General features: G+C 44.6%; 1 protein-coding gene across 6 annotated transcripts in view; it reads left to right on the forward strand.

Moving 5' to 3' along the window:
- Nucleotides 1–18,383, forward strand: part of PTPN4 (protein tyrosine phosphatase non-receptor type 4) — a 190,408-nt gene that overhangs the window by 134,680 nt on the left and 37,345 nt on the right. For all 6 annotated transcript variants that reach the window (XM_053261040.1, XM_053261059.1, XM_053261049.1 and 3 more), the window contains 4 exons: nucleotides 7,370–7,536; nucleotides 15,151–15,241; nucleotides 15,327–15,388; nucleotides 17,126–17,272. In XM_053261040.1, coding sequence (XP_053117015.1) covers nucleotides 7,370–7,536; nucleotides 15,151–15,241; nucleotides 15,327–15,388; nucleotides 17,126–17,272 — 467 coding nt within the window. The remainder of the gene's footprint in view (nucleotides 1–7,369; nucleotides 7,537–15,150; nucleotides 15,242–15,326; nucleotides 15,389–17,125; nucleotides 17,273–18,383) is intronic.

The raw sequence follows: 18,383 nt of genomic DNA on the forward strand, positions 1-18,383 counted from the left end.
GCTCCAAAGCCTCGGGGCAGCAATGAAGAAGGCCTGTCCCCGAGTAGCCACCAGACAAGCCGGTGGCAACTGCAGACAGACCTCTCCAGATGATCTCAATGGGCGGTGTGGTTCATAGCAAAGAAGATGTTCTATTAAATACCCAGGGCCCAAGCTGTTTAGGGCTTTATAGGTTATAACCAAAACCTTGTACTCTGCCTGGAAAATTACCGGCAGCCAGTGTAGATGTTTTAAGATAGGAGTGATATGGTCTCTCCGAGATGACCCAGAGACCAATCTGGCCACTGCATTCTGGACTAACTGCAGTTTCCAGACTACGTACAAAGGCAGCCCCACATAGAGTGCATTGCAGTCATCAAGTCTGGAGGTGACCAGCAGATGTACTACTGTTCTGAAGTCATTTATCTCAAGAAATGGACACAGCTGGTGTATCAGCTAAAGCTAATAAAAAGCACCTCTGGCCACTGCCTCAACCTGGGACACCAGGGAGAGTTTTGTGTCCAGAAGCCCGCCCAGACTGTGTACCTGTTCCTTCTAGGGAAGTGTGACCCCATCCAGAACAGGCAAATTAAAATAATCTCCCAAGTTCCAACCCCACACAATAAGTACCTCCGTCTTATCTGGATTCAGTCTCAGCTTGTTACCTCTCATCTAGACCATCACTGCCTCTAGGCAGGCATTTAGTGAGGTTATGCCTTCTCCTGATGACGTTGGCATGGAGAAATAGATTTGGGTATCATCAACAAACTGATAACACCCTGCACCAAATCTCCTGATGATCTCTCCAGCGGTTTCATGTAGATGTTAAACAACGACAGAGACAACATGGAGCCCTGAGGGACACCATACCAAAGTTCAGTTTTTGAAGAACAACGGTCCCCAAGAGACACCATCTGGAATCTGCCCGAGAGGTAAGATTGGAACCATCGCAAAGCAGTGCCTCCCACCCCCAACCCCCTCAGACACTCCAGAAGGATACTATGGTCGATAGTATCGAAAGGATACTATCCAAAAGGACCAAGAGAATCACACTTCCTCTGTCAATTCCCAATTAGAGCTCATCCATCAGGCTGAGCAAGGCAGTCTCCACCCCATAACCCACCCAAAAGCTGGTCTGAAACGGGCCTAGATAATCAGTTTCATCCAAGACTGCCTGGAATGAACATTACTATTGGAATGGGCGGAATCTCACCTAGCTTCAATCATAGTGCATCATGTCAGTGGCTCCCTGAACAGCCAAGCCGACTCAGCAGACAAGACCTCCATCCAGAGGATTGGAGCCTCCATGATCAAGTGTACCAGCTTCTGACCCAAGCCTTGGGCCACCTTCAGGTGGACCTATTCACCTCACCAGTTAACAAGAAACTTCCCATATTCTTTTCATGCTTCCCTTGCGCAGGGGCAGAGGCCGTGGACACACTCTCACCCCCATGGCCCAAAGAACTACTATATGCCTTTCCTCCTGTACCACTGCTCAGTTGATTGCTCTGTCTGATATGGCTTCTTAAGACTCAGGTGATACTTGTAGCACCATATTGGTCAAGACATCCATGGTTTCCAGAAATCCTTCATCTAACAGCCACAGGGACTTGGTTTCTTCTAGTGCTGCCCGATCTCCTAAGTCAGGGTCCCATCCTTCTCCAAGACCCAGTGTGGTTCAAGCTTGCGGCTTGGCAACTGAGTGCAACATCTTGAAGAACCACAGATATGCTTCTAGGGTCCTTGACACCATAATGGCTTCCAGATGTGACTCCACAAACAACATTTATCAATGCACATGGTGCAGATGGCAGAGGCTAGCTGCTGGTATACCAAGAATGCCTGCTCTTCCTACAAGATGGCCTAGACCTTTAAGCCAGTACGATCAAATGCCATGCTATGGTGCTTGTTGATTTTACTCTTTGCTTCCAAGACACAAGGCCACCACTTGCACTCGCACCTCAAAAGGTTACTTTGGGGTGCCACACTATCCTCTCCTCTGACTGTGCACAGATACCTTTTTTTTTTTGAGCCTTGGGCCACCTGCAGGTGGACCTATTCACCTCACCAGTTAACAAGAAACTTCCCATATTCTTTTCATGCTTCCCTTGCGCAGGGGCAGAGGCCGTGGACACACTCTCACCCCCATGGCCCAAAGAACTACTATATGCCTTTCCTCCTGTACCACTGCTCAGTTGATTGCTCTGTCTGATATGGCTTCTTAAGGCTCAGGTGATACTTGTAGCACCATATTGGTCAAGACATCCATGGTTTCCAGAAATCCTTCATCTAGCAGCCACAGGGACTTGGTTTCTTCTAGTGCTGCCCGATCTCCTAAGTCAGGGTCCCATCCTTCTCCAAGACCCAGTGTGGTTCAAGCTTGCGGCTTGGCAACTGAGTGCAACATCTTGAAGAACCACAGATATGCTTCTAGGGTCCTTGACACCATAATGGCTTCCAGATGTGACTCCACAAACAACATTTATCAATGCACATGGTGCAGATGGCAGAGGCTAGCTGCTGGTATACCAAGAATGCCTGCTCTTCCTACAAGATGGCCTAGACCTTTAAGCCAGTACGATCAAATGCCATGCTATGGTGCTTGTTGATTTTACTCTTTGCTTCCAAGACACAAGGCCACCACTTGCACTCGCACCTCAAAAGGTTACTTTGGGGTGCCACACTATCCTCTCCTCTGACTGTGCACAGATACCTTTTTTTGAGACTTCCATAAGGTGTTAAGGGTTCTCCATGCTCCCCCGTTTGAGCCCATTTGTTTCATGCCACTTCATATCCTGTCATTCAAACTCTCCTTATTGCCATTACTTCGACCAGACAGGTTTTGGAGTTGTGAGCACTGTCTTCAGACCCCAGTTTTTGTGTGTTTTCTCCAGATGTGGTCAGGTTGATTCCCAATCCCTCGTTCATGCCTAAAATTTCATCAGTTCCATCAGTCCTAAGATGTGGTTCTTTCGTCTTTCTGCCCAAAGCTGAGCCACCAGGAGGAAAAGGAATGGCACAAGCTCTATGTGTTTCTTTGCCTAAAGACTTACCTGTCATGGACTGCCTCCTTCAGGTCTGCGGATGCTCTGTTTGTCTCCTTCTTGTATCCTTGGTTTGTTTTATGCTGTAAACCACCTAGATACTTCAGTAGTGGGCGGCATACAAAATAAATAAATATATACATACCCTCCTTCTCCATTGAACAGAAGGTTTCATCTGCCACAATTGCACAATGGATAAAGGCTTGTATTGCGCTGGCATATGAGATCCAACACCTACCTCCACTTCTCAAGCTGACAGCTCATTCCACAAGATCTGCTGCTACATCTGCATTTTCCACAAATGCACCATTGGCTGAATTCTGCAAGGTAGCCACATGGGCCTCTGCATTCACCTTCACAAGGTACTACAAGCTGGATCTCCACTGCTCTTCTCAGGCTGCCTTTGGCAGACATGTCCTCAAACATGTTCTTCCACCCCAATATATGATGACACCCCCACCTGGATCTTCTTAGTTATGGCATGACCCACGTGAAATGTCCTCATCCAGCAGCAGAGAAAGGAGCGTTGGTCACTTACTCCTTGCTGCTGGATTTGAGGACATCTTGACCCACCTGATAAGGCATCCATGTCTACTGATATCTTAATTTCTCCTGTACTTGTATACCTCTTTTCCTGTACCTTGACTTGGTTAAACAGAACTGGGAGCGGCTATCCTTTCCGGCCTTACAAAGTCTTCCTTAACTGAAATTTTCCTGCCCTCTGGAGCATGTGTGAAGGATAACCCACGTGAAATGTACTCAAATCCAGAAGAAGAAGCCTTTGCAGTAAGTGATGAATGCTCCTTTCCACTTGTACAAGGGAAGTGGGGCAATTTTTGTCAGTCTCCCCTTCCTGCTGCTGCTCTTCAGGATGTATTCTATCTATCTATCTATCTATCTATCTATCTATCTATCTATCTATCTATCTATCTATCTATTTGATTTATATACCGCCCTTCCAAAATGGCTCAGGGCGGTTTACAATTAAAACAAGCCACTAAAACAAAATAAAAAGCTAAAACAAATTAAAAACAATATAGCAATTAACAATTTAAAAACATTTTAAAACAGCAATTAAACAGTTTACGGTAATTAAAAGCCCCAAAATCGGGTTAAAATTTTAAAACCCTGGAAAGCCAGGCCAAACAAATACGTTTTAAGGGCTCTCCTGAAGGCTAATAGAAAATTCAAATTACGGATTTCTGCAGGGAGTGCATTCCACAGCCCCGGAGCAGCCATAGAGAAGGCCCGCCTCCGAGTCGCCACCAGACGAGCTGGTGGTAACTGGAGACAGACCTTCTCAGATGACCTTAATGTGCGATGGGAATCACGCAGAAGAAGGCGCTCTCTAAGGTAACTTGGGCCTAAGCCGTTCAGGGCTTTAAAGGTAATCACCAGCACTTTGTATTTTGCCCGGAAACATATCGGCAGCCAGTGCAATTGTTTCAAAATAGGTGTAATATGGTCTCTCCGGGTTACCCCAGAGACCAATTTGGCTGCCACATTCTGAACTAATTGAAGTTTCCGAACTACGTACAAAGGCAGCCCCATATTGGGGGGCATCTGGCACAGCAGAGGGAACAGGAGATCAGCAGAAATCACACACACCGTTTGTGCAAGCACAAAGTATATCTACAAGCATGATGTTAGGATGTGAACCAGCAAGATTTACTTTTGAGTGAACATGCATAGGATCATATATAGGTGTCATAATCTGAATTTTCTCACCAGGCCATATGTGCAAGATAATTCCTATAGGTTGGATATGGATGTGGAAAGCCTGCTAAACAAAGATAATTATATGTTTGTTCATAAAGCCTGTGTTCTGATACATTAAGATCAATGTGTAACATATTTAACTTAAATGGAGGGGCTTGGATGCAGAATTACATTTAAATTTATTATATTAATATAAATACTTATGTTTTAAAATTTGAACTTGAACTTTGCATATCACCTGTTGTTTTGGCATCTTATCAGCAAATGGCTGTGAGGTATTTAATTTTAGTTCACTATCCAGTGCAACAGCAATGGGTAGAGCCATGTAGAAGAAAAATATTAGAAATAAAATGACTTAGACCAGATGAAAGTGCACCACTTCATTCAAATGGCAAGACATTTTTGCTTTTAGTCACTTATTTTTGTTAATTTGCGTATTTTATGTTCACCTTTGTTGGGGCCCTTTCTACCTGCATCAGTGTCACAGGAAAGAAATTGCAGTAGGTGTTTGGATTTATGTTGCCAAACTAATAGTCTCTCTGTGTTGATTGCAGTATTAGTTTAAATAAAAGACCTTGAAATGTAGAATTTAGCAGAAGCCATAATTTCCTCCTCCACACTTTTTACAGATTTATTTTAGTTCCAAGCATTACTAAGAAAATATGTTTGTATTCGGCAAACACTGTCTGGCACATATGTGTATAACACATGTTGTTTCCAGGCAGGAAATGCATACAGAGTAATTGTTAAGTGATAACAGCCTGCATTCTAGTAAAAATTAGGCATTTTCTGTTCTTGATTAACCTGCTCACCTTTTGGATAGAGAAATGAAAAGCCACAATGCTTACCAGATGGGTGCATGAAGAAGAGCAATACGAAACAGTAGGGGTTTATTTGTGTTTATGTTGTATATGGATTTGTATTTCATTAGAAATGCATTAGACTGAATATGTATAAATTGATCAATTATTTTGTGAATATTGGCTTACATACTGCACAATTTTATGTTCATCTTGTAATACTGCATTTGTGGAGCTGCACAAGAGCACAGTTTGCGCAATCACAAACATTGCACAATTGGAGTTGTACATAATGTTTGGGAGCACATTTCTCTCATGTTATGCTACTGGGTGAAGGAAACAACCACATGGGCTGGGTCAGTCGTTTGGATCTTTCGCACTCAAATTAGCACCCTGCCAAATGGGATTTAACCTCACCTTCATGTGCTTCCTTCACACATATTCTCCAACTGCATGCAATTGCTTCACAGAGAAATGGCTCCTACGTTGCTACAGCTGCATGTGAAGAGAGCCTTTTAATTCTCTTGATTTTAATAGGTTCATAAATTATTTTATTATTTTTAATGTATTTGCATACTGCTCAACACTTAAAAATCTGGGCCATTTACAATAAAACAATACAAATTACAACAAATAAGAAGGTTAAAAAGTCACAATAATTTAAATTAATCACGTTAAATTCATTTTGCGGTATCTTACTTCAGATAATGTTTTGAGACATATTTTAATGAAGACAACTATTTGTCATTCATCTTAATGCTGCAACAGCTGTATCATAACTGACCACCTGTTTACACAGATAACACCAGTTGATCAGTGGATGCTTTCAACCTTGATCTTGACCAATCGTTGCAATATTGACCACTTATGCCATACCACAATAGCCTGTGCCCAGGTTGCCAGTGGCCTGGGGACAAGCCACCAAGTGCGCGACTGCCACACCCTTTCTCCTGCATCATCATGCCAACATAGGGGCCATGGCCAGCACTAGGAAAACATGTGCAGGAGCCCATCACCTTCTCTAGCCCTCAAAGCACTTCGTGATGACGCAGGGGGAAGAGGGTGGCTGGTGCACACTAGTGCACTCGGTCCCCAGTGGGGGTGGAGCACAGCAGGGGGAAAGGGGCGGTGGAATAGGGGGCAAGTGTCACCTTGGGCCCCATGGGCCCCACAGCCCAGGGAATTTGTCCCTCACCTCTTCATTCCTTTGTTCCTACTTGCATGCCTGTGGTCAAGTTATACCAAACCATTATTTCATTTATTACATTGTATTCTATTACGTTCTTTCTCCAAGGAGCTCAAGGCAGGATGCATGACGGGCATGCCAGATTGGACTGAGAGAAAGTAACTGGCCCAGGGTCACCCAGTGAGCTTCATGACAGCAGAGATTTGAATCTGGGCCTCCCTAGTTCTAGTCCAACACTCTAATCATTATATGCTGGCTGTGCTTCAGAGTGCATGTGGAAAGATCTAATCTCAGTTTGCTATCCTGGCTTGTTTATAAACTGTACTTTTAACATTAACAAACTGGGATTTGCTGTGGTTGGGTGCATTTGCAAATCCTGGTTAGTTTTAAGACAGGGAACAGAGCAGCAACTTTCCTTCCCTTACGCAGGAAAAAGCAGAGAAGGCATGTGAGCCCAAGACTTTGCCAGTAATGCTAAATCATGATTTAATAATGGTTTAGTGTTACTTTTGAACTCAGTCAGTCCCTTTAAATTTTTATTTAAGTGTTATTTTTTCAGAAAGTATGATGATCTATCTTATATGTACATTTCTGCAAAGTTGGACTCCTCGTAACTATGCTACTTTGGGTTTATTTTATAGCTGTTTACGATGTAGTGGAAGAGAAGCTGGAGAGTGAGCCTGACTTCCAGTACATCCCTGAGAAGTCCCCTCTAGATGGTATTCACCAGGACGACAATGCTCTGAGGGAATCGGTGTTTCAGCTTGCAGAAGGGCTTATCACTGGAACTGTCCTGGCTCAGTTTGATGTAAGTAATGTGCTTGCTTACTGTGTGCAGCTCCTAACTATGTTCAGCTCTGTGTGCTTTCCAGATGAGAACCCTTTACTTGGGGCTTGTAATGACCCAAGATAGGTGGCAGTTTGCATCTCCTTTCCCCTACCACCCCATTCTGCTTTCAAAATATGTGTGGGCTCCTGGTAGATCTCTACAAATCACAACTCTTGTTCTTTGTAATTGTCCTTGTCTAATGCCAGTGGGTAACATCCTGGCCACTACTTTGTGAGTGGAAGAATTTCAGCTCAAAAAGGGAGAGGGGCAACCTTCATTTATTCCCTTTCCCTTTGCTACCCCTCCACCCTCCAAAAAACCTGATCTTCCCGTCACTGCCAGGGACATGGGAAGGCATAGGAAACTGTAGAAAGAAAGAAGGGGAGTTTGGCAAAATCGCCTCACTCCCTTTGTGTGAACACAAAAGTAGCTGCTTGAGATGAGTTGTGAAGCCCCGCCTTGCCCCTGTCTATTGCACCCCTGGGCCTGAGCCCAGCACTGATTGCTTTTGATGGCACCATCCTCCTCCTCCTCCTCCTTTGCATGTCCCCATCTTTCTGGATGGGTTATCAGCACAGCCAAAGCAGATAGAACTGACCATCTGTTTGGAAGGTGCATCCGGATAGATCTTAGGAATCAGGGCCTTTGCTTCATATTTTCCTCTTTTGTTTGAAAATATCTAGCTGGTGACTCTGTGCTTGTAATCTGTACAAAGGTTCTGAAGCTGATATGTTTGAAGTGAAATTGTAATCATTGCACAAAAATGTATATACAAGTACCCGATATATTCAAATGGATATGGTTTGTGATCCGGTAACATCCATAAAAAGTGAGTGGGTTCTGCGCCTGCATGGAACACTTTGGGCAAAATTCGTTAGCTCTCCACGTCACTGACCAACCGCCACAGCACGTGCCTTGCGCTTGCTCATATCGGCAGTTTGGCACCTTATCGTTCAGTTTCTTTCTGACCGCCAGTGCATTCGTTTCTTCGTTAGTTCTGGACTTCTCCAAAATATTTTAGTGGCTAAATTTAAAGGTTTTGACTTGGACCGTGACTGGACTTGTTATCGGACTACCCTTTGGAAACTCTGTTGTAACTTCTTGTGCATGACTCGGACTAGAAAAAGTTGTTTTTTGTTTAACGGATGTCAGCACCTTAGCAAAGTGATTTAAAGTGTATGACTATGGACTAGTAAAGTTACCGATTTCGGAATGTCGTTTTCAAGCCCAACACCTAGGAAAAAGACCACCTTCAAGAGGTGTACCTGATGTAGGGGGAACATCTCCTCTACGGACAATCACAACCGCTGTCTCCTGTTTGGGGGAAGGGCATAACACAGCCGCATGCTTATCTGCAGCTCGTTCTCAAAGTGAACTGTAATAAATAGAGCTGCACCCTTAAGGTGGCATTATTAGTGGGAGCCCTAACTGCAAAGGGTATTTCCACATCTCCGGAGGAGATGATCACAACTTTGAAGTCAGCATCAGGAACTACAATCCAAATGCAGTCTAAATCCCTGATGCCAGGACTGTCAACATAGAAGGACTCTCCTTTTAAGGAGCTGAGAGTCCCTGAGGGGTGCACTTCTTGCCACTGAGACAGGGATAAGAAGTGCAGGCGAGAGGATGACTCGGGCTCTCCTGCCCCCAAAAAGCACAGGAAGAAGAGTGAACGAAAGGGAAGAGTTTGTCAGTGCCCAGCACTATGACTCCCTCTCCATCTGGCTTACGATGCCTAGCACTTCCATCACCATCGAAATCTATGCCAAAAAGGGGAAGAGATGCTATGATGTTGACATCGGCACCTTGGTGTCGAGCAGCGCTTCTTTTGCTTGCACCTACCCCATGCCAATCCCCATTGATGCCAATCAGCTTCTCTTTTGCCTTCACCTACCCCATGCCAATCTCCATGGATGCCGAGAACCCCAGTGTCAACTTCAATGTCGGAGTGGAGGGACTGCTCATCGAGGAGCACAATGTTGATGTAAAAGTTGAGAGATGGCTCGCCAGTGGTGATTGATGTTGACATTGATGCTGCTGATGACACTGAGACACTTTTCAACCCCAAGGCATCACAGAACATCCTCATCATGCTGGAATACAGTACTCCCTCGGTGTCGACTTTTCAGGGCTTCTTGAGCCATTGTCTCGATATGGAGGAAGAAGAGTTGGCTTTAAGAAGGGTTTGGATAAATTCATGGAGGAGTTGGTCTATCAACAGCTACTAGTTGAGGGGCTATAGGTCATCTCCAGCCTCAGAGGCAAGAGGCCTCTGAATACCAGTTGCAGGGGAGTAACAGTAAGAGAGAGGGCATGCCCTCAGCTCCTGCCTGTAAACTCCCAGTGGCATCTGGTGGACCATTGTGTGAATCAGGATGCTGGACTAGATGGGCCTTGGGCCTGATCCAGCAGGGCTGTTCTTACGTACTAATGTTCTAGAGTTAATGGAGGTACCGGTTAGGATTAACCACTGTTGGTACCCAAACCAGCGAAACAAATGTCTATGTCTGCACAGACATATAGGGGGGAAAGTGCACATTGGAAGTACTCAAGCGCCAGTTAAAACATTAATGTGAGTCACTGAGGCTTCAGGAACTGATAAGAGTGTGTATTCCGGCTCTCGTTCATCTTCCACTAGCAAGTCTGGGGCTGGTCCTGCAGAGGCAGTGTCCTCAGGGGATTGCTATGATTCTGACTCTTTCAGAATGGCTATCGACAGGTCACAATTCAGACCCAAAGGACCGATGTCACAATGGAATGATCAATTTCCCCAACAGAAGAGATGAAGTCCCAAGATCTGGACGACGCTGTACATAATTTTATGAAAAGCCAAACGTGGCTCAGCCAGCATAAGAACATAGAAAAGTTCTGCTGGATCAGGCCCAAGGCCCATCTAATCCAGCATTCTGTTTCACACAGTGGCCCACCAGATGCTGCTGGAAGCCTACAGGCAGGAGTTGAGGGCATGCCTTCTCTCCTGCTGTTACACCCCTGCAACTGGTACTCAGAGGCATCCTGCCTTTGAGGCTGGAGATGGTTTATAGTCCTCCAGCTAGTAGCCGACGATAGTCCTCTCCTCCATGAAGTTATCCATGCCGCTCTTAAAGCCATCCAGGTTGTTGGCTGTCACCACATTTTGTGGCAGAGAATTCCACAAGTTGATTATGCGTTGTGTGAAAAAGTACTTCCGTTTGTTGGTCCTAAATTTCCTGGCAATCAATTTCATGGGATGAGCCCTGGTTCTAGTGTTATGGGAGAGGGAGAAGAATTTCTCTCTATCCACTTTCTCCACACCATGCATGATTTTATAGACCTCTATCATGTCTCCCCGCAGTTCTTTTTTCTAAACTAAATAGCGCCAGGTGTTGTAGCCTTGCCTCATAAGAAAGGTGCTCTAGGCCCCTGTTCATCTTTAATGCCTTCTTCGGCACCTTCTCCAGTTCTACAATGTCCTTTTTTAGATGTGGTGGCCAGAATTGTTTGCAGTACTCCAGGTGTGGATGCACCATAGTTTTGTTTAAGGGCATTATAATATTAGCAGTTTTATTTTCAATCCCCTTCCTAATGATCCCTAGCATGGAATTGGCCTTTTTTTAGAGCTGCCACACGTTGAGTGGACACTTTCAGTGAACTGTCCACCACGACCCCAAGATCCCTCTCCTGGTCAGTCACCGACAGCTCAGATCCCACCAGCGTATACTTGAAGTTGGGGTTTTTCGTCCCAATGTGCATCACTTCGCACTTGCCAACATTGAACCGCATTTGCCACTTTGTTGGCCACTCACTCAGTTTGGAGAGATGCTTTTGGAGCTCCTCACAATCCATTTTGGATTTCACGACCCAAAAGAGTTTGGTATCATCTGCAAATCTGGCCACCTCTCTGCTTACCCCTGCTTCTAGATCATTTATGAATAAATTAAAAAGCACCGGTCCAAGTACAGGTCCCTGGGGGACCCCACGTCTTACTTCCCTCCATTGTGAAAACTCTCCATTTATCCCTACCCTCTGTTTCCTGTCTTTCAACCAGTTAGCAATCCACACATGTCCCCTTATCCCATGACTGCTAAGTTTTCTCAGGAGTCTTTGATGAGGAACTTTGTCAAAAGCTTTTTGGATGTCCAGATATACTGTGTCAACTGGATCACCTTGATCCACACACTTGTTGACACTCTCAAAGAACTCCAAAAGGTTTGTGAGGCAAGATTTCCCTTTGCAAAAGCCATGCTGGCTCTCTCCCAGCAGGCCCTGTTGTTCTATGTGCTTTACAGTTTTATCCTTGAGGATGCTTTCCATCAATTTGCCTGGAATGGACATTAAGCTAACTGGCCTGTAATTTCCCAGATCGCCCCTGGATCCCTTTTTGAAAATTGTTGTTACATTTGCTACTTTCCTGTCCTCTGGTACAGAGCCTGATGGCAGGGATAAGTTATATATTATCTTATATAGTATATATTATATATACTTAACTAAGCTTCCGGTGATAAAAGCTGCTCAGATGGCTTGGCAAGTGCTGCAAACATCAACACCAACTTCGAAAAGGTTGGAAACTCTGTATAGAATACAGGAAGAGGAGAATGATTACTTACTCAAACATCCTAATCCAAACTCTTTGGTTATTGACTGTCCATAAAGGGTTGCATCGTCATACCATTCCAGCAGATAAAGATGGGAGAAAGCTGGATGTGTTGGACCATAAGGCATTTGTGAATGCATGTCTAGTCATTAAGATCACCAACTATCTGGCATGCCTATCCAAAATACACATTCTTTATGAGACTCTCTCCTTCAGGAAAAGGAGACCAGAAGAATTTTTCAAAAAAGTTTACTGACATATATGCTAAGAAAACTTCAGCAACAAGACAATAGCTAAGTAATGTTCTGCTGAAAACCTTGGTAGGATTGGGCCCATCATTGAGAGAACAAAATGCTAAACTCAGGACTGTGTCTGAAATTGCTGGTTTGCAGGAAACTGGAGTGTGAACTTTGATTCTGCTGGCTAAAGTAACTGAATGGAATTGTCTATTCTGCAGTCAAGGCTTGACATTAGCATAGCACAATGCATAAACAGCTTCAAGGAGAAGAGGAGGGGTGAGTTTCCTCTCTTTGGGCTGGTGACAGCACCTAGAGTTTAATACCAAATGCATGGCTGTGGTGGTTGCACATTTATGCATACAGGGTTTTACAATGTATCCCTATCTAGATGACTGGCTTCTGACAGCAAAAACAAATGAAGAGTTATTTTTCTTTTTCATTTACAGATTATTTTCCCCAGATAAATTGCATGACAGCTTTCCTGGAAAAGTTGGGCATCCAAATCAATTGGGTGAAGTCACATTTAGTACCTGTCAAAAGACTACAATACATAGGTACGGTTCTGGATATGGTTCAGCAGAGAGCCTTCCTGCCAGAAGACCGTTTTTGAAGGATACAGAAGTTGGTTCTAGCAATGCAGTTAAGTCCAGTACAAAGGGCTCAGACAATTCAAGTATTAATGGGTCTGATGGCCTCTTGCACATCCTCGGTCCGCTATGCCAGATAACACATAATAAAACTACAACAATGGTACTTGGCATTGTTTTGACGGCTAAACTTAGAACAGTTACGCTTAAGATAGTGTTTTTGATTGTCATTACCATAGCAAAAAGAGTGAGCGAGCTTGCCACTTTGCATGTTGATGAGACATCCACAAAGTTTCACAACGACAAAGTAGTGATGTGACTGGACCTGGAATTCAGGACAAAGATTGTTTCTGACTTCCACATGAATCAAGATATTGTTCTGCCTACCTTTTTCCACAATCCTGATTCACCACTGCATAGAGCAATGCATAGCCTAGATGTGCTTTTCTGTTCTATTTGCAGAGGACGTTTGCAATTAGAAAAATCTAACAGGTGTTAGTTACTTATAAACTGAAAGATGGAGGGAATCCAGTCCCTAGACAAAGGATTTCTCATTGGTTAGTAGAGGCTATCTACCTGGTCTACAAGATACTTAAGGTAGATCTGCCTAAAGTGGGAAAAGCCACTCTAGGATGTATGCATCCTCGGCTGCACACTTGTCAGGAATTAAGTTCAAGGATATTTGCATGGCTGCTATGTTGGCTTCAGAAGAGAGATTTGTAAAGCACTATGTGGTGGACATTTGCTCTGTAGCAGCAGCTAATTTTTGGAGGGGTGTACTCAAGTGAGATTTGCAGTAGCCATATGCCCCACCTCCCAGGAGTGATGTAGCTTGTGAGTCACCCACTTTTTGTGGATGTTACTGGATCATGAACCAGATAAACAGGTTGCTTACCTGTAACAGGTGATCTGGTAGTGATCCAGTAACATTCATAAAACCCTCCCATCCATCCCCGCAACAGATACTGCAAGCAATATGTTCCAAGTCCACACACTTAAAAGGAAAGGCTGCATTGGAGCGGCCATCAAGAAACTGAATTATAAGGCGCCAAACTGCCGATATGAGCAAGCGCAAGGCACTTGGTTGGTTGGTGCTGCGAGGAGCTAACGAATTTTGCCCAAAGTGTTCCACGCAGATCCCACTCACTTGCTATGAATATTACCAGATCACCTGTTACAGGTAAGCAACCTGTTTATATGTACAAATATATGTTAAATGTTGTCCTGACAGCTGGTTATGCCCTGTCAGCTGGTTATAAATTAAGGCAACTATTTATTAAGCTTATTGTAACTAAAGCAAAAATTATTCAAATGTTTTTGACTTCAATGAACCTGATTTTCTGTGAACCTATTAAAATTAATGGTTTGAAGAACAGATTTTCCATGTCAAGTAACTAACCTTGTTGTGTATGAACAAGCACATACTCTCCTTCAGGGGTTCTCAGCCTTGGGTCACCAGATGTTGTTGGACTACACCTCCCATCATTCCCAGCCATAATAGCCAGAGTCGGGGATGATGGGAGTATCTGGGGACCCAGTGTTGAGAATCTCTGCTCTACTTCATCTTCATTCTGATTGCCATGCACTTGTTCTAATTTCATACAGAAACATCAGTGAAAATAGGCGTTAGGGTTATTTTGGACGTTGCCAGTGCTTTTTAGAGGTGTATCATTATTTTCCAGTTAAGGGTGTTCTTTTCTATCAGAAATATGAATAATTCCCTTACCTCCAGAAGATCTGAACTTAGCTACCTCAACAGTGTCTTCTTTTTTTAATAACCCTGAGACAAAAGGAGTGCTATGTGCTGTTTCAGTCATTTTTTTCTATTCTGCTTTTGTAGAAGTCCTTCTTTCAACTTAGGAACAGTGCAGTCTTTATGCCTTGAAGCATTTCAGATAGCTAGTTTCACATTTCCTCTTTCTTGTGGCCATTTCCTTGATGCAAGATTCTGCAACTACACTATATTCAGACCTTCTGCCAATGTCTTTCATGCAACTCTTAGGGATAAGACACAGTTTCCTGAAAACAAATTGCAAAAGGGCAAAATGCATGCACCCTCTTCCTCTTTCACCATTATGTTTGTAAGCAGAAAAACGTGTTTTTGTGTTCATGTGAGATTATGTTATTTGCATATAGTGTCTCATTATCGCTCATCTTCTGCTTGTTACTACCTGATTTTTTTGTTTCTGTTTAGCAACTTTACAGGAAGAAGCCTGGGATGACAATGTCTTGTGCCAAATTACCTCAAAACATTTCCAAAAATAGATACAGAGACATTTCGCCTTGTAAGTCTTCAATTTATGTAAGTTTGGAATATTCCATCAGTTTACATTTAGAGAATTAACAGGTATTTTATTATCTCTCTTTCAGATGATGCTACACGGGTCATTTTGAAGAGTAATGATGATTACATCAATGCAAATTATATAAATGTGAGTTGGTGATTGTGGTTTTCCTTCATGCTGGGTCTATGCAGTATGTGGTTTTCCTTCATGTTGAGACTATCCAGTATGTTTCGAATGAAATGTTGTTTTCCCTTTTGGGCTTAAAAGCTGCAAAATACTTAATCTAAACATCACTTGAAATTTCATAGGTAGGTTACATTTGGCTGCTCATAGGTTACAGAACTCTTGATATAGAAGAGGAGAGTTCTGCATACAGGCAAACCTCACCATTTGTGGACCAGACATCTGCAGTTCCAAATATTAGGGGTATGCACAAAACTGGGTGGCCCAGTTTGGTTCGAGTCCCCAAACACCCCTTGGCTTGGCTCAAATTCAAGCCGGTTCAGAGGTTCTAAATATGAAAGCAAACAAAAACATTGAAACTCACTGCCGGGTCCGGGGTCATCTGGTGAGCTCCGGGGAGTGCTGCCATGGGGGGTAGGTCTCAGAAGATCCCCCCCCCCGCCAGCCTCCCCCGTGTCTTTTTTCTGGGCCACTCCTGGCTTGTGGCGGCCATTTTGAAGGCTACTGTGTGTGTGCACTGGCCATTTGCATGCCCAGTCACAACCCAGGCATACAGATGACGAGTGTAAATGTGACAGCCTTCAAATGGCCTCCATGAGCCAGGAGAGGACCGGAAAGGCCAGCCCGAAGAACGAGAGGAGGCCGGCAGGGGAGAGGGAACCTTCTGAGATACACCCACACACACACGTGCCTGTGGCAGCACCCCCCCCCCCCCAGAGGCCCCCGGATGACCCAGACCCAGTGGTAAGGTTTTTTTTAAAACAACAACAACAATCTACATATTTAGAACCCCTGAACTGGCTGTTGGGGGGCTGGGGTTCAGCTCAAAGGCGAGCTGAAATGAACCAGGCCCTGTTTGGCTCGAGGCCAAGCCATCGAACAGGCCTGGTTCAATGGCGAATGGTTTGATGGTGAACCGGTTCACACATCCCTATTGCGTTTCCATGATCGGGCATTCGGCACAAAACCTTGGCATAGGCGGGGGGAATTGGTTAGAAAGGGTTAATTTCCATGTATCCAAAGTTTTGGGGTGGCTGGAAATGACCTCCAAGGTCACTTCTGGACCCCATTTTAAGGGAACGAGCCATTTTGTGGCTCATTGGTGTGTGTTTCCCCCCCAAAAAATTCCTGTGAAAAATCTTGGGGAAATGTCAGATTTTGGACTTCGGAGGGGGGGGCATTGTGGGACATCTGCAGATGTGCAAAGCACAGTAGGGCACATTATTGCCATTATTTCTGCCTCCTTTCACTGTTTTTTTCACTGTTTTGTCGTCTTTGGGAACCTAAGCCTCCCCCCGCAATCCCATTGACTCAGTGCCCCATTATCCATAGTTGCATTAGCTGCAGTTGTAGTAGAGAATGGAACCCCGCAGATAATGGGGTTCACCTATACATGCTTTGAGTGGAAATGAAAAGATTGTGGCAGCCCCCCCTCCCAAAGTTGAAAAGCATTGATAGATTATGGCTCAGTTCTACAGGAACAATTACAAATAGAGAGGACCCACTATTTAATGGACACTGTTTTTTGCATGGTTTAGGTGAGAAATATGCCATGACCTTTGGTCATAATTTTTTCTGTAGCCTTTGACGGTTAATGATGCACTCATTCAACTTTCTAGCCCTTTTTAAAAGATTCAGTTTGATTCAACAAAGAATGTACAAAGTTGTGATGTTAAACACATTCTGTAATTTTCTTTTTAGATGGAAATCCCTTCTTCCAGTATAATAAACAAATACATTGCTTGCCAAGGTCCTTTACCCAACACTTGTCCTGATTTTTGGCAAATGACTTGGGAGCAAGGCTCATCTATGGTTGTAATGCTGACCACTCAAGTTGAACGAGGCAGAGTAAGTTAGTCTGCAATTTTAACTTTTAAAAGAAGATCTTATAGCTCTAGCATAAGTGACTGACTTTTAGTTCACTGCTGTAACTCTATTCTTGCTTCATTAAGGAAGAATTAATTGTGCTAAGCTTCAGTATGTACAGGCAAACCTCACTATTTGTGGACTCGACATCCATGGCTGGGTAATTGACACCTTACCTCGGCATACACAGGTGGTGGTGGTGGGGGGGGGTAGGATTAATTTCCATGTATCCACCGTGTTGGGGTGGCTGGAAATGACCTCCGAGGTCATTTCTGGCCACCATTTTCAGAAAAGGAGCCATGCTGTGGCTCTTTAAAACAAATATTTTTTCCTGTGATTTTTTGCAGAACAATAGAATTGGGACTTGGGTGGGGGTGGGGGCATTCCTGGACAGCTAGAGACCTGCAGGACATGGTAGGGCACACACACCCCTTTTGGGAGGCATTTTGCTGATTTTTTTACCATTTTCCCAGTCTCCAGGAACTTAATCCCTCCATTCCATTGCCTTAATTCCCCATTATCCGTGGTCAAAGCAGAAAACCGAACCCACATGGATAATGAGGTTCACCTGTAATGTGTCTTCAAGATTTTGAGAGTTATGTTTAACTAGCTGACCTGCACAGAGCATCTGTGCGCTCTTTGGGGCCAGCTGTTTCCCCCCTTCCTCCTGCCCCACTCTCCTTTCCCCTCCCTCCCTCCCTTGTCCCCCTCCCCATTTCTCCTGCCCCACTTTCTCTTGCCCCCTCCCCCCTCCTGCCCCCTCTCGCTTGCCCTTCCTCCCCCCACCCCACTCTCTCGCCACCCTCCCGCCCCACTCTCTCGCCACCCTCCCGCCCCACTCTCGCCCCACTCTCTCGCCTCCCTCCCATCCCACTCTTGCCCTCTCCCTCTCGCCCCACTCTCTCTTGCCCTCCCTCCCTCCCCTTCCATTTCTCCCCTCCCTCCCCCCGCACTGAGCATTTTACATCACCAGGCGGCGGGCGGCCATTTTCAGCCGGACTTCGCCGCCCTCACAGGCCCTCCTTACCAGGCGGCGGGCAGCCAAAAAGGGCCCTGCAGCCACCGTTCCTCCTCCCGAGCGGCAAACAGGGAA

The sequence above is a fragment of the Hemicordylus capensis genome, chromosome 1 (genome assembly GCF_027244095.1).
Source record: "Hemicordylus capensis ecotype Gifberg chromosome 1, rHemCap1.1.pri, whole genome shotgun sequence".
NCBI lineage: Eukaryota > Metazoa > Chordata > Lepidosauria > Squamata > Cordylidae > Hemicordylus > Hemicordylus capensis.